The sequence below is a fragment of the Leptopilina heterotoma genome, unplaced genomic scaffold (assembly GCF_015476425.1).
Source record: "Leptopilina heterotoma isolate Lh14 unplaced genomic scaffold, ASM1547642v1 Lhet_100, whole genome shotgun sequence".
Lineage (NCBI taxonomy): Eukaryota > Metazoa > Arthropoda > Insecta > Hymenoptera > Figitidae > Leptopilina > Leptopilina heterotoma.
The window spans coordinates 2543363-2566992 of NW_025110814.1; the positions used below are offsets into that span (position 1 = coordinate 2543363).

At 23.6% G+C, this 23630-nt stretch overlaps 1 protein-coding gene across 3 annotated transcripts in view; it reads left to right on the forward strand.

The window, feature by feature from the left end:
• LOC122499212 (homeobox protein TGIF2-like) overlaps positions 1 to 22279 on the forward strand; it is a 164767-nt gene extending 142488 nt beyond the window's left edge. For 2 of the 3 annotated variants that reach the window (XM_043607399.1, XM_043607408.1), the window contains 4 exons: positions 4654 to 4922; positions 17957 to 18198; positions 18522 to 18689; positions 20954 to 22279. In XM_043607399.1, the coding sequence (XP_043463334.1) occupies positions 4654 to 4922; positions 17957 to 18198; positions 18522 to 18689; positions 20954 to 21206 (932 nt within the window). In that variant the 3' untranslated portion in view covers positions 21207 to 22279. Of the gene's footprint in view, positions 1 to 4653; positions 4923 to 14837; positions 15482 to 17956; positions 18199 to 18521; positions 18690 to 20953 lie in introns of those variants that run through there. The other variant, XM_043607417.1, reaches the window with a different exon arrangement.
• Positions 22280 to 23630: the final 1351 nt, after the last annotated feature.

The following is a 23630-nucleotide window of genomic DNA, read 5'->3' on the forward strand; positions in this document are numbered from 1 at the left end:
AAATGATGTCACGTTTTTGGGGGGAGGGGGGTCTTTACCAAACGTGACACAATGTATTTTTACATGTGAAATTGCATGAAATTGCGTGACAGGCGGAGGGGGGGGGTGTCTAAAATCCCGAAAAATTGCGTGACATCATTTGTGAAAGCTCCCTAAGGGCGATGAGAAAAATAGTGGAGAATATAAATTAAAATGAATTGATAGTTTGTTTATTATTTTCTCAACTGAATAATTTATTTTGCCCAAAAAAAATTTTGTTGTCAAAAACTAAATAATTTGGTCGCTTCAATACCAATCAATTTGGTTCTTTCAGACAAATTTTGAGTGTTAGGGTCAAAAATTTTTGTCTTCGTGTTGAGTTTGAAAAAAAATTTTGCAATTGATTTTGGTTGACTATTTTTTTTTTTTTTTTGAGGATTACACAATGAAATAGCGAAATCCATCAACTGGACGAGAGTTGAGAACGCACGTGGAGTATTAAATGTCAAATGACCTGTGACGTCTTTCTGAGTCTCTTGAGTCAGTCCCACATATCCAAGCTAAATACGGAAAGACGACAGCTGCCGGCACGTTTATTTTCAGAACGAGCGAATCTCTCTTCTTCCTTCAATATTATTATCTACTCTTACGTATAAACGCATTGCAATTGTATCGAATACCTGTCGAGGGGGGTCAGGGAAAACTAATCACAATTTTACCCCCTCCCCCTTTTTTTCCAATTACAAAAAAAAAATTTGTATTTTCTTTTTGAAAAATTTCTCGTTCTTACTTAGTCAGCTTAATTACTTTTCTAGAAATGAATTTCCGTTATGGTGCGTGAAAAATAAATACGGGGGAGGGGTTTATTCCTCATTCTGTGATACGGAAACGCATCAAGAGTGTAATGACACTTGGGAATTTTGCCAATTTTCCTCTTGTCTTTCTCTCCTCTTCTCTTTCTCTATTTCATGACACGACAAATCATGAAACTTCACGCTCAATTTAATTTATATGTTCTTGACAACAATTTCGCTTTGAAGAGGTTGTTGTTTTTAGTATCTTGCGTGGTTTGTGTTTTGCATCATTTTTTGGAGTGTTTTAGATGTAAATTGAAAATTTTTGGACTTTTTTTTTTATTTGTAATGTTGCGTTGGTCTCAGTCATTTAGTGTCCTGACTAAAACTTCGGAGGTTCGATTCTTCTCAGAGGATTTTTTTTATTATTGATTTTTGATTAAATTCATTAGGTTTTTTTTAATAAGATTAATTTTTTTGTTCTAATTTCAAAAATATTGTTTTTTTATTTCCTATTTTATAAAATTTAATTTTTTATAATAATTCAAAAAAAATTGTCATTTGTAGTACCCGGCGTTTTTTTTCATCTTTGCTGTTTTAAATTGAATATAAATTTTTTTTTGTATTTATGGCGCTGGCCTTGATTGTTAAAGCACCTGACTGCTGAAATTCGAAGCTAGGATTCGATTCTTCATAAAAATTTTTTTTCTTTTTTTTTACTAAATTCTTAGTTTATTTTAAAGCAAATTAATTCTGCTATCTTTTATTATTACATAATATTACTACAAAGGAAATCAACTAAAAATACAACTGAAAATAAATATATTATTCCATATATATTTTTAATGAGTACTCTTCTGTTCTTTTTATTTTTTTTTTTTCTTTGTTATTTTTCTCGAAATGTTATTAATAATTTCTTTTGCAATTTAATTTTTTTGTTAATTAACAATTGACTTAATTAGCAATTGAAACATTTTTAAAAATACTATTTTCAATGGTTTAAAATTATTTAAAATGAGAATAAAATGAGGAAATTATTTTTTTCCCCGTAGTGTTTGTTTATTATTTTCGGGAAACTGGATAATATTTCTATTTGTATTTTATCGGCTCTGTGAATTCATAAATGGAAAGAGATGATTCGTAGTCTATGGCATGATTGTTTCTCGGTCGGGTCAAGTAGCCCCCTCTCCCCTTTGAGCCCTGAACGACCTATTTGAGCGCGAATTTTAACCCAAATACTCGATTGAACGTGGTCAATGACGATAGATCGATGAAAACAAATTAACTGGCATCTATTCGCGTGTATATTTATATATATATATATATATAAACATCTAATATTGTTACTCGCACACGCGATTGTCATAAACTTTTCTGAAAAGCTGTCAAACAAAAAAAGCGATTTTTATTTCATTTCTCAGGCACTTTTTTATTTTTTTTAGATTCTGTTCGAAATAAACTGTTCTCAATTTTATTTTTGTTTTATTAGGTTTTTAAATTTATATTTGAAGAATATTTTTTTAGACCTTGATTTGAAATATTAAAATCGCAATATAGTTACAATAATGCGATTATATTTGAGCAAAAGGAACGAAATTGTCAATTTTGAAAGTAGTTGTGTTATAGCCTGATGAGTATATAAACATGTATATTTTATCTGGTATCAATAAACAAATAAAAAAAATGAGTAGGGCTTTCAACTTTTGTGGTAAAAGTTCGGGGTTCGAATCCAGTTCCGGAAGATTTTTCTTTTCATTCAACTTTTCAAATGTTTCTTCGATAGCCAAAATTTTAAAAAATTCAACTTTAATAAACTTCTTCAAAACAATTAAATTATTTAAAAAAAAATTTAATAAAATTCTTCGCACGAGATTTAATTCTTTTCAATACAATTTTAATAAAATTCGTCGAATAATTGTCATGAATTCAATTATTTTTATATATATAAAATTAAATTCTTCAGAAGAATTCAATTATTTTCAATTATTTTAATAAAATTCCTTGAAACAATTCAATTATAAGAATTAAATTATTTTTAATACAATTTAAATTGAAATCCTGTAAAGAATTTTAATAAAATTCAAAACAAAAATTAAATTTTACATTTCAGATTCAAAATTATACAGTTAAAAAAATACAAAAAGTAGAAAAAAATAATGTAAAATTTTATTAAAAATGTTATACCTATTTTAAAATAGAAAAAATTCCACTTATAAAATAGTGAAAAATAAATTAATTAATAAATTTTTTTTTGCAATAATATTATCACAAAACTTATTCTCTAAATTTGAATTAGTAAATATTTGAACAAATTAGAACCAAAGTGATACGAAATTTCTAAAAATTAATTTTTAACTTCTAAATAGAACGAGTCATTAAAATAAATGTAATTCTGCTTTTCTTAAAAAATAAATTTTTAAAATTTTAAAAAGTTTCAAATTAAAGTTTTAGAAAAGTTTAATTGAAAAAAACTGAAATTATAAATTCTGAATAATTTAGTTTTCTGAAACATTTTTACTCACATTTTTATGAAATTATAGTTATATTTTTTAATTTATTTTTAATTGAAGAATTTTCAAATTATTCCAAATGTCATGAAATTGTTTTGTAAACATAATTGGATTTAGAAATATTTTAGTTTTTGGGTAACTTTTTTTGAAATCATTGAATTTTAAGAAACTTTCTTAAAAAATATTAAAAATAATTGAATTAGAGAGAAATTTTAGTTAAAATTTCTAGAAGATAATTGAATTGAAATCTTGAAAATATAATTTTTGAGAATTTTTTTTTATTATACCGGGAAAAATAATTCAAAGACTAGGAAATTTTTCTTTTTTGAAAAAAGTGGTCACCGTGTAATAATTATTGTTTATTATAATGATAATTGTATAAAAATTATAATTTTAGTTTTTATTTCATTTTTATAGTTTATTTGTTTACTTTTTATTTCTATTGTTTTTAATTAATTAATTTGTTTATTTATTGTTGTATTTTTTTGTTCTTATAAATTATTAATAATTACTAGTAGTGTTATTATTTTTATTATATATGTGTTTACAAAGTTATTTATCTCAAGACTTCATTACAGGCGAAGAGATAGAAAATTAAGACCTTCGATATAAACAATCAATGGTAATATTGCTGAATCATTTTATCCGTTTATAATATTATGAGAGAAATACAGAATTATCGTAAATAAATTAAAAATATAAATTTTCTATATTAAACGATTATAAATTTTTTTGTTCCTCCGTATTTTTAATTATTAATCAAACTATAATCTTTTATATAAGAAAATTTCCAATACATAGCGTTTAAGGAAATGTAAATTTATACTGTATTAAGATATAATGGGAAATTAGTTGCAATTTTCTTTAAATTTCCCGGTTTTTGCAATTTAACGGCTTATTTATGAATTATTAATTTTACTTTTTTTCTATATTGCATAATTTTGCAGATATTATTTGAATTTGTCTTTTTTGTTATTTACTTTATTGTAGATATTAGTAAAAAAATGGAAATAAATAGTGATATAAATAACAGTAATTTATTATCGACGGTCGGTAATTATGTACTTCGGTCGGTAATGAAAACGAAAAATATCGATAACTGACCATTGGAACTTTGCTTCCCTCTTTTTAGGTTATGTTTTCAAACATTACAATTTAAAAAAAGAAGTGGGAAGCATTACAATGTTTGAAAACATAACCTAAAATGCGGAGAGTAAAGTTTCAAATCTATATTAATTAATAATGTAGATTAAGTTAATTATTCATTAATAAAATTACCCATGAATTGAAAATAATCTAATAAAAAGGAAATTTTTGTATATTGTTTAAGAAATGGAAATTAATTGAATTATGCATTTATTTTGTTTTAGCGAGGGAACGCTTTCCATCGTCGAGCAGCACTGATGACGATCAAAGTGGATCAGACGCTGAACATGATTCGTCGACGATTCGTGGCAAAGGTCACTCAGGAATTTTACATCATTCGGGAACGCATTCCGTACGAAAACGTCGAGGAAATTTACCGAAACATTCGGTAAAAATTTTAAAAAGATGGCTCTATGAGCACAGGTACAACGCTTATCCCAGTGATAGTGAGAAACTCACCCTCAGTCAAGAAGCAAATCTCACAGTTCTACAGGTAAATAAAAGACAAAAGGAAAAATTTCAATTATTACTGTTATTATTATTATTATCATTTTATTATTATTATTATTATTATCACCAGTCGGTAATGTAGAAATTCCTTTACAATTGCGAGTAGTTTTGAATTTACAATACTCTAAAGTAGAATTTTTTAATACTTTTCTTCTTGGTATAATTTTTCAATAAAGTATCCTGACGTGTTAGGCAATTTTGGGACCAGCGATCGTGTTTAGCGAACAAAAATACATTAAAAACCGTTCCCATATTGAAAAATTATCAAAAAATAATTTTATTTAGTCTTACTTTTCTTAAAATCATGACGTGTAAGGTAATTTCGAAACTTGGAATCGTGTTCAGCGAACAAAAATACACAGAAAACGATTCCCATATCAAAAATAAAAAAAAATAATTTTTTTGGATCTTTACCCCCACTTTTTTCAAAAACTTCTATTTTGTCTTGCGCACATTGATCTTAAATTGCATATTTCAACTTTTATATTAAGACTAGCATAGTGTTGCCGCGATACGAGACGAGGCGATAATTTTAACTGTCTCGTCTTGTCTCGTTATTATAGGGCAATTTATCGTCTCGTCTCGTGTTTCGAAAATATTACATATTATCGTCTCGTCTCGTCTCGAGTGTCGAGAATGCTACACATTATCGTCTCGTCTCGTCTCGAGCGTCGAGAATGCTACACATTCTAGTTTTCTCTCGTCTTTTTCAGCTTTCTTTATAGAAGTATAGTATTGTAAAAAATTTGACGTGTTAATTTTTTTTAATGTTAATATTTATCTTAGATATACATATATGTCTGTAAAATTTTGTTCGCACATTACGAAAAAATGACTTGACGATTAAGGTGAGACTTGGTAGTCTCTCAGGTATTAGTCTGGTTTAAAATTTTAGCTATATTGGAATAAAAAATGTTAAGCTGAATAATAGTTACAATTTATTTTCAAATAATCAAAAATGCAATTTTTTTTATTTTTTGCATTAAAAAAATGTTTTTGTCTCCAATAACTGATTACTTGTTTTGTTTATTATCAAATAAATTTTATTTGCTTCAAATTCTGAATTCATTGGTTCAAAAATAATTTATTTCAGTAAAATAAAAATTATTTCATTCAAGTTCAAGTGAATACTTTCTTATTTGATTCAAATCAAATAATTTTTAAAAAGATAAATATAACTCTCTAAATCTGAATTAGTAGAAAGTTACTAATGAAATGGCGAAAAGTCGTCCACCAAATGATTTAGTAATATATTACTAACAAATAGTGAATTTTACTAATTGATTAGTAGATTTCTACTAACAATTAGTAGAACTGTTTTATTAATAGTCGATAAAACAGTTTTACTAATTCATTTAGTGAAATGAGTGACTTTTAATTAGTGAATTTCTACTAAAACATTAGTAAAATTTTACTAAGAATTAGTAATATTCTACTAATTTAAAAGGGGAAAAGTCGTCCATGAAAACTACTAAAAATTAGTCAAATTTTACTATTCCTTAGTAGAATTCTACTAATTCAGATTTAGAGAGAAAAGTTGCTAACTTTTTTAGCTAAATATAGAACCCATTTTCACAATAATATTTAAAAATAAGCAAAGAAACTGAATTTATGATCCAAACCCAAATTTTTTTTTCACAATTTTTTTAAATTTATTTTTCCGTTAAATATTGCTCATTAAAAAAAACACTGAAAAAAGAATTAAATTTCAACTTTTAGTTAAGAAAGAATTTATTTACTAAATATTATGTATAAAAAAAATATAATTTATATAAAATATTTATAATTTCTTATATTTTGTTTAAAAAGACTATTAAATGCAACGTAAACAATAAAAGATTTTAGTATACATATATCTATCATATTTTATATATATATGTTAACCGTAACTATATATTTTCAGAATAAAACTTTGCAATTTAAAAAAAATTCTCATCGAGAATTCTCGTAATTCTCGTCGAGAATTCTCGTCTCTCGTGACACCTCTCTCGTCTTGTATCGTTTTAGCGATAATTAAAAAAATACTGTCTCGTCTCGTCTCGAGTCAAAGTTCTCTCGTCTCGTCTCGCCTCTCGCCATTATCGCGGCAACACTAGACTAGCACTTCAGTTTAAAGAGAAAAATTGTATTGAAAAGCCTGAAAAACACGTTTTTTGTGTCCTTACCCCCACTTTTCTCAAAATTCTGACTTTCTACAAAATTTTTGGACCCGGGATCGTGTTCAGCGAACGAAAATACATTAAAAACAAATCCGATGTCAATAATAAGAAAAAAAAAATTTTTTTGGTTTTTCACCCCCACTTTGTTCAAAAAAAATTTTTTGTTGTTGTCTTGCGCACATGGATCTTAAACTATACGATTTAAGTTTCATTTTAAGACTATTATTTCAGGATAAAGAGAAAAAGCATATTTGATAACCTCAAAAACTAATTTTTCAAATTTCGCAATATTGGCGAATGGAATTTATTTAAATTTTCTCCTGATAAATTTAATTTGGCGGAGAATTTACAATATTTTTGTGTTTTTAATTACCATAATAGTTTGGTAAAAATTTATAAATAAGTACGTTGTAAATTTATACATTTTGCACAACGTCACAAAGAATAATATAATTATATACTTTTTTTGTAAACTGCACGCCACTGTTATTTAAATGTGAATTTAATTTTTTAATTAAGTAGGTATGTAATTTTAAAAATGAAATTACCGAATTTTTTTGAATTTTTATAAGTAGGGTAGCACATGCATTTCACATACGTATGTTTCAGATTCTGCGGTAAGCAGAATTCAAAGTTAAATAATTAAAGTAATTTTATGTTAAATGTATATCTTTTTAGACAATAATTGTATCAAATATTGTTCAAAATAATTTTTTCAATGTTTTTTAAATATTAATATTTTCTTAAGTGATAAATAATTACACATTTCACGAACGCGTAGCGACGCACTTATACCCTATTTCTTTTTGGAATTTAAAAAAAAAATTATAATTTGAAATTTGTTCAAGGTGCAAAGTTACTTAAAAGTGCAACATTACTTTAATGTCCAAATTACTATAAAATAGAAATAAATTATTTTAAAGTCTAAAATTACTTTAAAGTATAAAATTACTCTGGAGTCTAAAATTACTTATGAGACTAAATTTACTGTAAAATTTTTAAATCATTTAAAATTTCTAAAAATTACTTAAAATCTAAAATAACTTTATTCTGAAATTACTTTAAAATATAAAAATACTGTAAAGTCTAAAAATACATAAAAGACTAAAATTACTTTAAATTATAAAAATCATTTAAAGTTTCTAAAAATAACTTTAATCTGAAATTACTTTTTTAAGTGAAAGTTATTTGAAATTCCAAAAACTACTTTAATTTGAAATTACTTTCTGGATCTTTTTAGATTAATATTATAAATTACTTTGTGAAAAATAAAATTACTTGAAAGCACAAAATTGCTTTTAGGTACAAAATTACTTTAAGGTAGTACGCTCGCGACAGTCACTCTCAAAAGTAAATTTTAATAAAATGCTATAGTATGGTGCAGTTACTGTAGCATATTTTTGCTTGGACTGTACTGAATACATAGTCAGCCCTATGTACAGACACACTCACACACAAGTATACTAGTCAGATTAGAATATTATATTAAATTATAACTTTTAACTGAAACGGTTAATATTGTTAAATCTTTTTGTTATAAATTTCTCAAACATTCATTTATAATATATTAGTTTTTTAAAACAATCTATAGAAAATTTTAGAAGTTATTAGAAGAAATGTGCCGTTTACATGCACTTTTCATAGGTTAACCATGTTAAATAACAAACTTTGAACTTAAATATCTTGTTTTAGAAACGGTCAATTTTTTTAATATTTTGCAAATACATAGATCTTGTTATTAACTATTCTGATTTCAAATTTCATGAAATTCTATAGAAAAGTGCGATTGCGAGCGTACTACCTTAAAGTACATAATTACTCAAAAATCTAAAATTACTTGAAAGACTAAAATTACTTTAAATTATGAAAATCATTTAAAATTTCTAAAAATAACTTTAATCTGAAATTACTTTTTCAAGTGAAAGTTATTTGAAATTCCAAGAACTACTTTAATTTGAAATTACTTTCGAAATATTTTTACATTAATATTTGATATTACTTTGTGAAAAATAAAATTAATCTAAAGTTTAATATTAGGTACTTAATACAGTCGGGTCCCCATACTGTTACATTTCCAGAAATTTCCCACTCCTCCAGACTCAGCTCTGTTATGTGCTCAAAGTATGCCTACTGCGCACCTTTCAGGAACGTAAATATATACACCTCAAGTTTGGCCTAGAAGTATATGCCTCCTTTTCTTTGGGCTTAAGAATACGGCCCTGAAAATTGGTGACGTAACGTGACGTCACCTAACACTTCTGAATTTGGAGGTTATGCAAAAACATAACACTACTGAGGACATAACAGTTTGGAATCTAACAGTATGGGGACCTGACTGTAAATTATAATTACTTTAAATTATAAAAATTATTTAAAATTTCTAAAAATAACTTAATCTCAAATTACTCTTTTAAGCAAAAGTTATTTGGAATTTCAAACACTACTTTAAATTGAAATTACTTTGTGAAGAATAAAATTACTTTAAAGCATAAAAATGCTTTAAGGAGCGAAATTACTTGAAAGCACACACTTAATTTAAAAGTACAAAATTACTTTAGAATAATCTTCTTCTTTATTAAATTTCTTTAAAAATTCTTAGGGAACACAAATTTTGAAAAATGTTCTTATTAAATTAATTTTTACAAATTTACCAACCAAAGGCGGCAATATTTAGAACTTACATAATCTGAACTTTTAACAAAGTTGACTTTAAAATGACTACCAGGTATATAATACACACAGTTATTCATTTTTAAAAAGGAAGTCAAGTATTACAGAAGATAAGGTACAAGCAAAATGTATTCAATGCCTTTTTATTTATGGTCAGAATGAAACAAAAAGGTATGTCTAGCCACTGATATTATTTATGATTGGCTATTGAGAGTACATACAAATCTTTGAGGGTAAAAAAGGAATTTTCTAAAACACACCTTCAATTGTAAATTAAGTACAATGAAAACTCATTTTACTCTTTTTCTCCACACATATACAAGTAGATTTCGAAGAAAAAGATGCCACTTTCCCGCCCACTTGTTTCAAAAATTTGTCTGCATAATAGAGAGACGCATTTACTAATTTCAATTCGCAATTGTCATAAAAGAGATCATTATCTCGACCTACAGTCTCCTTCAAAAGTTTATTATTGGGTATTTCCAAGAAGGGATTTTTATGATTATTATATTTTCTTAATCTTCTTCTTCTATTTTCTATTTTTCATTTCTTTTATTATAATTTTTATCTATTTTCTTATTCTTTTATATAGTTTCCTTTTCTTTAAATAGGTGAACTACTCAACAAATAGTGAAACAATTAGGTAAATTATTATTTTTTTATTTATAGTTGAATCCATAAATTAATAATCAAAGATAAAAGAAAATTAAAAAAAAAAGTTTTTTAATAATTACATTAACAAACTAATGGTTAAATAAACATAAAAAGTGATTTTTAATTAAGGAGGAAAATAAATAAAAAAGTAGGTCAATAAATAAATAGTAAAATAACTAGGTAAATAAATAAAAGGAGAAATACAAATAAATAAACGAACAGTAAAATATTTACGACCTAACCCGTGTAGAAATTTAACCATGGCCCAAATAGGGGCCAGATCTTTTGATCATTGTGTAGGCCATAACATGGGAAGGTGTTTCATGCCATGTTATGGCCTAAATATGGCAATTTCTACACGGGAAATAATCAAAAAAATATTGTAAAATTAATATGAAAATAATAAATTAATTATGTTAATTAATAAACAAATAGTCAAATAATAAGTATAAAAAATAAATAAATAATTAATAAATAAACAAATTTTGTATAATGTAAAGCTAAATAAATAAATAGCAAAAAAAGTTGATAAACAAACTGAAGTAAAAAATTAAATAAATAAAAACAAAGGAATGGAAAAGTAAATAAATAAATAAAATTCTAGAATTCATAAGAAAATTGTGAATTTTGTTGACCAACGCAACAGCCTTTAAAAAAATATTCAATTTAATTTTAAATTCCAGTGTTTAAATAAATAAATAAATTCTTTCCATTTCTAACAATAATTTAAATTTACAGATTTTTAATTAAAATTTAATTGCTATTTACTTTATTATAATTATGTAAATTACAAAATTTTTTATTTTCAAAAATCATCTTCAATTTTTGAATAATTTCGCTTAAAAAAATTTTAAAAAATTCAACTTTAATAAAATTCTTTACACAATTCAATTATTTTCAAAAAATTTAATAGCAATCTTCGCACGACATTCAATTATATTCAATACAATTTTAATTAAATTCGTCGAATTCAATTATTTTTAATATAATCTTAATAAATTTAAAAAAAATCAATTATAAGAATTTAATTATTTTCAATACAATTTGAATTATTGAATTCCTCAAAAGAATTTAATTATTTTCACAAAATATCCATAAAAATTCTTCAAAACACTAAAATTATTTTCAAAAATGTTAATAAAATTCTAAGGAAAAAATAAATTTTACATTGCAGATTCAAAATTATAAAGTTAAAAAAATAAAAAAAGTAAAAAAAATAATATAAAATTTTATTAAAAATGTTATATTTTAAAATAGAAAAATTTCCACATATAAAATAGTGAAAAATAAATTAATTTATAAATTTCTTTTGCAATAATATTATCACAAAACTTATTATCTCAATTTGAATTAATAAATATTTGAACTAATTACAACAAAAAAGTGATGTTATTAAGTGAATTTTAAAAATATTTTAGTTTTTGATGAACTTTTTTTGAAATAATTGAATTTTAAGGAACTTTCTCAAAAAATATTAAAAATAATATTGAATTAAAGAAGAATTTTAGTTAAAATTTCTAGAAAATAATTGAATTAAAATTTTGATAATAATTTTTGAGAGTTTTTCTTTATGACCGGGAAAAATAATTCATGACCAGGAATATTTTTTTTATGAAAAAAGCGATCACCCTGAATAAGTAGATAAATTATTTTCAAAAAATGCTCTTAAGTGTAGAAATAAATAAATAACTGAATAAATAAAAAAAGTAGAATGAAAAAATAGAAATGAAAAAATTGAAATAGAAGAAAAATAGCCAAATTCATGAAAAAGAAATCAAATCGGAACTAAAAATAATTGCAGACTTGAAAAAATTGAAACTTTGAAAGAATATGTAATTAAGTCTTTTGATTCTGGAAATTTATTGCTTGTCTCAATAAACGTCTCCTTAAGACTTGAAAATATATAATACAGGTAGGAAAATGTTCCTTTAGAATTAGAATAATGTAACGAATAAGTAAATTAGTTAATCCATGCGGCGCCGTTCAACTTAATGGTTAGGTAAAACCCCTGAAACAGATTACCTGCACCTGGTGTTGAATTGAGATGAGAGCACTACTGTATATTTATAATAATGCGCAAACAGGCAACATAGTGTATATTATATTTAAATAAAACTGTTAAAAATTACTGTTTTGCGAACTGGATTTAAAATTTTTTAAATTCTTGAAATTTTTTCAAAAATATTTTTGTTTCAAGAGAAATAAGAAATATGAAAAAAAATTCTATGGGCTTTTTAATTTTTCAAAAGATTTTAAATGTTTCAACAATATAAAGTAATTTTGTACTCTAAAGAAATGTTTTGCTTTAAAATAATTTTTTACTTCAAAGTAATTTCGTGCCTTAAAGCAATTTTGTGCTTTAAAGTAATTTCGTGCCTTAAAGCAATTCTGTGCTTTAAAGTAATTTTGTGCTTTAAAGTAATTTCGTGCCTTGAAACAATTTTGAGCTTTAAAGTAATTTTATTTTTCACAAAGTAATTTCAAATATTTGTAAAAATATCTTGAAAGTAATTTCAATCTAAAGTAGTTTTTGGAATTTCAAATTAAAGTAATTTTAGTCTTTTAAGTAGTTTTAGACTTTAGAGTAATTTTAAACTAAAGTAATATTGCACTTTTAAGTAATTTTGCACCTTAAACAAATTTCAAATTATAGATTTTTTTTTAAATTCCAAAAGTAAATATCAATACTTTAGTCATTTTACTATTTTCAGTAATTTTATACTTAAAACTTAAAGTAATTTTAAGATTTTAAGTTCTTTTATAATTTAGAGTAATTTTTTAAACTTTTTCATTGATTTATATTTTTAAATAATCTAGCTTTAAATTTGAATGTAATTTTAAACTTTAAAATCATTTAAGGATGCGTAAAAATTATTTTACACTCTACAATCATTTTAAAGTTTATAGTTATTTCAGACCTTTTGACAATTCAATGCAGTTTAAGACTTTAAAATTAATTTTAAATGATAAATAATTAAATTTTTTTAGACATTTTAGTTATTTTACAAAATAATGTGATTTTTGAACATTAAAATCATTTAAGGATACAAAGTACAGTTTTTTGAAAATCTTTTATTTTTTAAAGTTACTTCACAAATTATTGTTTCAAAAAGTTGTTTTAAAATTCATTTCAGAATTAAATTTAATTTTTAGACTTTAAAATCACTCAAGAATTTAAAATTTAATAACAATTGAAGGGCTGGCTGCAATAAGGGGACGAGCGCGTAGTTGAAAGGGATAATACCAGTCAGGTAGCAGCGAGCGGCTCAAGGCTTGTCACTGCTACCCGACTGGTAGTATCCCTTCCAAGTCTCGCGTTCGTCCCCTTATTGCAGCCAGCCCTTCAACTTTTAGTCTTCAAAATTAATTTTTTCAAAGAATTCAAAGTTATTTCAGACTTTAGAATTATTATTTAATAGTATTTATTTATTATTTTCTTATTTTTGAAATTATATTATTTCGTATCCATTTATCTTTTTATAATTTTAAATTAAATTTACTATTTTTAATTTAAAAATATATTTTTTCAATAAAAAAAAATACAGATTTGATCCTAGAATTACAATTTTTAAGTCAACTTTACAAATTTTAAGTAAAATCTACAATTTTTGAGTTAAAAATACATTTAAAAAATTTTAAATAATAGATTTGAATTTAAAATTACAATTTTTAAGTCAAATTTACAAATTTTAAGTTAAAAATATATTTAAAAAATATTTTAAATAACAGATTTGAAGCTGAAATTATAATTTTTAAGTCAAATTTACAAATTTTAATGTAAAACTTAAATTTTTAACTTAAATCTACAGTATTAGAGTTAAAACTACAATTTTGAGCTAACATGATTGGTTATAAGCTAAAATTACTATTTGTTAGTTATGATTTAGCACTAATTATTTATTTTATTATTTGTTTATTTTCTTTATTATTATTTGTTTATTTTTTGTATGGTTTATTTCATATCCTCATTTAATTATTCATTTAAATTGTTTAATTATTTAAGAAAAAGTATATAATTGTTAAATGTATAATAATAAAACTTCTAATTTCTGCTTTGAAGAAACAGAAACATTTTATTTTTTATAATGTTTTGTTTACTTTTTATTTATTCTTCTTGCATACAACTGAAATAAATAAAATAAACAAATGCATAAATTAAGTAAAGTAAATAAATAAATAAATTTTCTTAAGGGGGGTGTGTCTTTGAAAAATCGGTAGGTTTGGCCTAATTGCCATTTGATGTCATTGAAAATTCATCCCCGCCAAGAAAATTTTTGGGAAATAAATAGTGGGAGGTAAAGAGAACCCTTTGATTTTAATAATGTCCCTACCACCTGGAAAAATTCTCGCCCTGCGATTGGCCCTTGATGCCATTAAATAGAGATGTTTTCGCAAAATATTCCTCAGTACTGTTCTATCATTCTTTGTTCAAATAATACTCGCTATACTCGCTGTGTGTGTGTGTTTGTGAATATTATTGAATACCAAAACCAAAAATCAGTGTTCTTCTCTATGTCATAACAACTTTTGTCGAAGTTAATCATTAGTTGCTGTTTGACTCGCTTAATGAAAGTGTGAAGAAGAATTTATTTCGCCAGTTAACCAACTAATAGACACAAGAGAAATAGAAAAAAACTTTTTTAAGTGTAATTTTAAAATCAAATAAATAAATATATTTTTTAAATAAACAAAATCGTGATTTTTAATACTTTGACATTTTTAAAAACAAAAACAATTTTAAACAAAAAACTTTGAAAAATACAAAAAAAAACTAAAAATGAATAATGCTCTTAGAATGCAGAAAATAAGTAATAGTATAAGAAACCAAAGATTAAATAATATTCTAAAAATACAAAGATTACAAAAGAAAATGTCTAAGTTGTGTTCGGATCCATTCTTTTTGAATCATCATTCGAGAAGAACTTATGATCTTTACAAGATCCATCGGAAATTGAGGTACAAGTCGGATCTGTTACCAATGCAGGGAAGGATTTGCTCATTGTGCAAAGCCAAGTTTTTATCCTTTATCTCTGAGGATGATTACGATGATAGAACGAAGGTGAATAATAATAATATATATCTCTTTTGTTTTCGTATAAAATTTTCTATAATATATATTTTTTTCTATTTTGAACTTTAATATTTATCAAACAGTCGAAAATTATTTAAATGTATTTTCAACTTAAAAATTGTAGATTTGAGTTAAAAATTTAATTTTACATTAAAATTTGCAAATTTGACTTAAAAGTTATAACTTCAGCTTCAAATGTGTTATTTCAAATTTTTCAAAATATTTTTTTAACTTAATATTTGTAAATTTGACTTAAAAATTGTAATTTTAAGTTAAAATTTATTATTTAAAATTTTTTAAATATATTTTTAACTTAAAAATTGTAAATTTGACTTAAAAATTGTAATGTTAGCTTTAAATTTATCATTTTAGGATTTAAAAATGTATTTTTAACTTAAAAATTGTAGATTTGACTTAAAATTTGCAAATCTAACTTCAAAATTGTAATTTTAGCTTCAAATCTGTAAGTTTTTTATTTAAAAAAAGTATTTTTAAATTGAAAATTGTAGATTTAATTTAAAATTTTAAGTTCTACCATAAAATTTGTAATTAAAATTTTAAAAATGTTTTTTAACTTAAAAATTGTAGATTTAACATAAAAATATTGTAGTTTACTTAAAAATTGCAAATTACACTTAAAAAAATTAATTTTAACTTACAACATGTACATACAGATTAAAATAAACATTTTAAGTTTAAAATTAATCTCCTTATCTTTAAAATTGTTGTGTTTAACTTAAAAAATATAGTTTTAACTTAAATATTGTACATTTCATTTATTAATTTAAGTTTCAGCTTTAAAATTGTAAATTTAATTTAAAAATGTTAATTGAAACTTTAAATCGGTAATTTTAACTTAAAAATTATATTTTTAACATACAAATTTTAAATTTAACTTAAAAATAGTAATTTACATTTACAAATTTTTGTTTCAACTTAAAACATGTAATTTTAGCTTAAAATTAATAATTTTTACTAAAAAAAGTTGTAAATTATGTACATTTAAAAATTGTGGTCTCATCTAAAACATTTAATTTTAACTAAAAAATTTAGTTTTAACTCAAAAATTGTAGTTTTTATTTAAAAATTTTTTATTTGAACTTCAAAATTGTAAAATAAACTTAAAAATTGTAATATTAAGCTTTGAAATCTGTAATTATAATTTAAAAAATATATTTTTAAAATAAAAATTGTTGTAATTTTAACTTAAAAACGAAAAAAATTTTTTAAAAAATTAATTTCTCTCGAAATAAGAAACATGTGAATATTGTTGTGGCAAAGAAAACGTTCTCTTGAAATTAAATATAAATAAAAATTTGTGATAAACATTGGGAGCAAATAATTTCGTCATGGTCCAGCAAGAATATACAGTCGAACCTGGATAAGCGAGAGTTCAAGGGACCGGCAATTTTCTCTCGCTTATAGAGGTTTCTCGCTTATCCAGTTCTCTCTTATCCAGGTTCGACTGTACTTATAATTATACATGTCGTTTTCTGTTGCAAGTGTCAAAAGGTCATTTATATTCTCGACTTCTATCCTTTCTTTATTCTAATAATTTCTTTTGCATTAAATTTTGTCCCCACTCTCCTTTTTAGCATTTATGCAAATTCGAGGAATAACGACCATTTTCTTTTAATTTTCTCCTTGAATAGGATGCAATAAACATTATTTATTTATTTATTTATTCAAAATACACGGGCTTTTAATGCCCAATCGTACTAAGTTATAAATGATATTAAATAATTTAATAATAATAATAATCATAATTATTATTATTATTATATTATTAATATTTAATATAATTAATTATAATTACTACTGTTATTAATATTATTTTTGACATTATTTGTTTATTTTCATTATTATTTTACAATTTGTATTATTGTTATATTTATATATTATTTGAATGGAAATTATTTAATGTATTAATAATTATTAACAATTATTAGAAAATTCATATAAATTAAAATAATAAAAATATTGAAAATTTATTTTTATGAACTGTTTTTTTTCTGATAATTTATTGTTAATTTAGAAATCATTATATTTTATAGTTTTTTTCTAGTTCGAAAAAAAAATTTTTCGAAATACTTTCACAATTTTTGCATTTTCTATTTATTTTGTAAAGTGTTGCCTTATAGAAGTAAGAAAATGATTATATTAATTTTTACAATTTATTAAACAATATTAAATAATTTTAGTAGGATCTAGTTTTTAGTGGTAAAGAAGTATTTAGTTTTAGTTTAGGTGGAAAAAAAATATTAAATTTTATTGAAATATTAATTAATTTCATATGTATAAATAAATAAATAAATAAAAAATTATTGTAAATGTTAAGAAATTTATTTATTTATTCATTTATTCGTATAAACGAGCTAAAAAAATAAAAAAATAGAAATAATTGTTAATTATTATTGTTTAGATTTGATTTTGCAATGAACTAAATAAATAATTGAATTTCAGGTATGCAATTGGTTTATCAATGCAAGAAGACGCATTTTGCCGGAAATGATTCGCAGAGAGGGACACGATCCTCTTCAATACACTATCTCGCGACGAGGAAAAAAAATGCCAGGAGGAAGTCATCAACAAGCCTCGAGTCTCAGTCCTCGCGCCACTCCTGAATGGGATCCTCTCGCTGGAATGAGTGCTCCGAAACGTAGCCGCGATCATGATTACGAAGATGCAACTGGTCTCATCTATCGGTTAGTAATCATTTTTTCCCATTTTTTAATTTATTTATTTACCCATTTTTTTATTTATTTATCAATTAAACAAATTATTTATTTTTCTATTTATTTAATTATTTATTTACCCATTTTTTATTTATTTATCAATTATAAACAAATAATTTATTTTTCTATTTATTTAATTTTTTTTCCCTTATTTATCAATTAAACAAATAATTTAATTTTCTACTTATTAATTATTATTTATTTTTTATTTATCTACTATTTAATTATTAAAATTACCATTAAAATGCAAATGAATTTTAATGATTAACAATTGATTTATCGAATTATCACAGAAGTGAAGAGGATAGTCCGAATGATTACGAGAGCAGCTCCCACAGCGAGGAGGAACGTCCAGCATCCCAATGGTCCAGCGTGATTGTCTATCCGTATTCTGAGACCAAAGTCGAGCAGAACAATCAGCCGAGTTATGCTGAAGCGATCGCTCATCCTGCCCGACGAGGGTGAGTTATTCATTTTGCATAAATAATTCATTTTTAAAAAGGAAATTAAAAAAAAACAGTTTTTATACCAGGAAAAAAAAACTTACAACCAAATAATTTTTAACAACTTTTTTTATTTTTATTATAATTTTCCGTTTTTTTCTTTATTTCTATTACTTTTCTGTATTTTTATTCACTTTTTTATTTCTATTATTATTTTTTTTTTTTTTTTATTTTGATGAATTTTCTATATATTTTTTTAATTATCTGTTTTTTAATTCTATTTTGAGTTAAAAATTTTTTTTTTTTTAAATAAATGCAACGTTTAGCAAACTTTGCAATTTATTGTAATGATCATTTAAAAATTTGCGCTTCAATCATCACCCTTTCTGTCAATTTACAAATTTACAAACTCGAAAATTATTATTTTTTATTATTTTTTCTTTGTCGAACGATTTTCTCCACGAGATTTTGTATTTTAATTTGCATTTGCAATATTTATAATTTATATTTTAAGAAAAACAACGTTAATTACAAAAATCGAAATTTAAAAACGACGCTTAAGTTCAAAATTTTGTCGAAAATTAAAATTTCAATCGCGAAAACGCGATTTTTAGCGTGAAACATGAAAGATTGTAAATCCCTGGGATTTCGAATAAAGACACTGCGAAATTTTTATAAGAAAATTGAAAAAATCGGTTTTATTTTTTAAATAGAAGAAAAAACGCAACAGCCTTTTAAAAAATGAAAATATTCAAAAATTTTAAATTCTTTCTATTTCTGACAATAATTGAACTTTACAATTCAAAAATCGTCTTCAATTTTGAATAATCTCAGAAACAAAATTTTAAAAAATTCCACTTTAATAAAATACTTTAAAACAATTCAATTATTTTCAATATAATTTTAATAAAATTTCACGAAAGAATTCCATTATAAGAATTTAATTATTTTTATACAATTTAGATTGAAATCCTCAAAAGAATTTAATTATTTTCACAAAATTTTCATAAAATTCTTAAAAATAATTCAATTCTATTCTTAAATTTAATAAAATTCTTCGCACGATATTAAATTATTTTCAATACAGTTTTAATTAAATTCGTCGAAAAAATTTGCAAGAATTCAATTATTTTAATACATATAATAAAATTCTTCACAAGAATGCAATTATTTTCAATTTTATTATTTTAATAAAATTCCTTGAAACAATTCAATATTATAAGAATTTAATTATTTTTAATACAATTTAAATTGAAATCCTCAAGTAAATTTAATTATTTTCAGAAAATTTCCATAAAATTCTTCAAAACAATTAAATTATTTTTAAAACTTTTAATAAAATTCTAAGCAAAAATTAATTTTTTAATTCTGAATAAAACGAGACATTAAAATAAATAAAATTCTGTTTTTCTTGGAAAATAAATTTTAAAAAAACCGTATTTTGCATTAATAGCAATTCGTTTTCCTATAATAATTTATAAGCAACTATTTTTATATTTTAGAATGTTAAATTAATATTATTAATATGGAATGAATTTCAGAAAGTTTAAAATTAAAATTTTAGAAAAGTTAAATCTAAAAAAAATGTTAAATACAAATTCTGAATAAGTTTGTTTTTTGTAACATTTTTTTGCAATTAGTTATATTTTTAAATGCATATTTAATTGAAAAATTTTCAAACTAATCGAAATGTTATGAAATTGTCTTGTAAACAAGTGAATTTTGGAAATATTATAGTTTTTGGTGAACTTTTCTTTGAAATAATTGAATGTTTAAGGAATTTTCTCATAAAATATTGAAAATAATTGAATTAGAGAACAATTTTAGTAAAAATTTCTAAAAAAATAATTGAATCGAAATCTTGAAAATAATTTTTGAGTTTTTTTCTTTATGATCGGGAAAATTAATTCATGACCGGGAATTTTTTTTATGAAAAAAGCAGTTCACTTGCAGAAAAAAATAGAAATCGGTTTTATTTTTTTTAAATAAAAAAGAATAGAAATCGGTTTAATTTTTTAACTAAAAAAGATTAAAAATCGGTTTTATTTTTTCTAAATAAAAAAAATATAGAAATCGGTTTTATTTTTTAAATAAAAAAAAATAGAAATCGGTTTTATTTTTCAAATAAAAAAGAATAGAAATAGAAAAAAATGGAAAAGAAGTAGAAATAGAAAATAATAAAAATAGAAGAATAGAAGAAAAAAAATCGAAAAATGTCGATTTGAAGAAAAAACAGTTTTTAAACCGAAAAGAAAATAAAAAAAAAATTTGCGTCAACACAGGGACGAGGACCAATCGACTGTGAGCGAAGCCGCCTATTGGAGTGCGCCGAGACAACATCTTGCAGCAACTCCGGACGTTCAACAGGAAACTGAGGTGTATAGCACTCACGCATGTAGTCCTCACAGCGACGAAACGCCGCCTCCAACACCACCCGAGGAAGACAAGGACAAATTCAAGTGTCTCTATCTTCTCGTAGAGGCCGCCGTCGCTGTCCGGCAGCAAGAGAAGGAGCGCGAGGGCACCGTGGTCTAACAAATCGCGATCTACCGCTACAATCCAATTTTTTTTACTACCCCCCCCCCCCATGTATATAAATACAAATATATTTTATATATAATCACACCAACAATTTTATATACCATATATTACGTATCTATATACATTTCTTTTAATTCGATTCTCAATGAAAACCAACCGAGAATCTCCATTGACGACGACAAATCGAAAGAAAAGGTTTTTTTTTCACTCAATTGTACAAGAAACTAAACTCTCGCCGCTCCATCACTTTGCGTGCCGAGGACAATTTTTTTTTTCTTAAACCCCCTAAAAAATAATTTTACATGCGAGCGGAAATTTCTTCAAATTTTTTTTTATTTTCACTCCATGATTTTTTCATAAAAAAAAGAGACAAAGCTGTGTTTCCTTGTCGAGTCACAATCGTAGTTTCGATTGTGATTCGATATTCTGTGATTATTTTTTTTTACGCCTCAAATTCGAATTATAGTAGAATTATTCTTATTATTAGAAATTATTACTATTATTATTATTATTAATTGTTTGTTGTTACGCGCAGTTTCTACCTTTGACGCGATATCGCGCTTATCCAACCTGCTTTGAAGAAGTTTAATGCCAAGAGAAGAGAAAACTGAACATACTGCTCGATGTGACCTGAAGAAAAAAAAATTGAAAAAAGTTCCTTTTTTTTAAAAGTAGAAAAATAATGAAAATAAATTTGTCGTGAAAGAAAAATGATTGAAAAGGGAGTTAAGGGAGAGAGAGAGAGGAAAAGAGAAGAAGAGAGGGAGAGAGAATGTGTGAGAGAGAGAGAGGAGCGAGGATAGAGTGAGAGAATGATAGAATAGTGAGGGAAACAAAAAAATGAAAGAAACCAAAAAACAAAAACTTTCCATATAATTACAGAAAAGAAAATGTTCCAATTGTTGTAATTTTTGATCTTCCAATACAAAATGTTTGTGAAAATAACTGGAGTTTATATATTGTGATGATATTCTAATTATAATTTTGTATTGTAGCTTAAATTTTACGATCACGATTTGTGCCTTTGAAAACGTTTTGTCAATTAAACGTTGATCTTAATACTTTAATTGATGCGCAAATTTTTTTTTTCCTTTTTTTCCAAATTTTTTCGCTCTATTTTCCCTTTATTTCCGGATTTCTTTTGCGCTTTTTTCTTTCTTTATTTCTTTTTTCAACTTTTTCATTGCATTTTTCAAGTTTTAAATTTCAATTTTTATTCTTTTTTACTTTTTGCACTTTTTATCATTCTTTGCTTTTGTTTTTTCCAGTAATTAGCTAATTAACAATTATTAATGATTCATTTTAATTTACAATTCAATTATTAAATTCACTTTTTTTCATTCAATTTTTGCAGAATTATTAATTATCAATTATTAATTTGTTCAATTTGCTAAAATTAATTATTGATAATTTGGTCGATTTTCTACATTTAATTATTAATAATTCCTCATATGGTTAATTAGGTTAATTTAAATTGTTTATGAATAATTTGTTTAATTTTCTAAATTTCTAAATTTAATAATTATGAATTTAACGTTTACTTAATTAATAACGTTCATTTAATTTGATTATTAATAACTACTTCAATTTGAATTGATTATTAATAATTTGTTCAATTTTCTAATTTTAATTATCATTAATTCACTTTTTTAATTCTATTTTAAATAAATAATCAATTAAGAAATTTGTTAATTACTTAACTAATTAATTCCTTAATTAAGAAATAACTTAATTCCCTACTTACTTAATTAAGGAATTACACTTAATTCCTTAATTGATTATTTTAATTTTAATTGATTATTAACCCTCCTACGGTTTTATCATTTTTTCATTTTGCAGGAAATAAATTTATAATTTTGTTAAAATTAATTTTGACTATTTCATATTTATTCTGATACTAAATATAACTATTTAGCTTCAAGTTACACTAAGAGTTTTATTTATATGATTCTCTAATTTAATTTTTTTTAAATAAATAAATGAAAGATACACCCCGAGTATACTCGGGGTTAACCGTAGGGAGGTTAATAATTTGTTCTATTTTCTAAATTTAATTCTAAATAGTTTATCGTTTAGACTATTAATTATTAATAAATAATTAAGTGTTTAAATAAATAATTAACTAATTATTTAAGTAATTATGTTAATTTCAATTGATTATTAATCATTTTTTACATTATTATAAATTTAATTGTTAATAATTCATCGTTTTGTTTATTAAATTAAAAATTTTAATTATTGACAGTTTGTTTAATTCTGTTAAATATAATTTTTGACAATTCGTTTAGTTTTCTAAATTTGAACATTTTTTTCAAAATTTAAATATTAATGGTTCATCTAATTATCTAAATTTAAATATTGTTCGTTTAATTTTCTTATCTTTATTATTAAAAATTAATAATTCGTTAAATTTCTCAA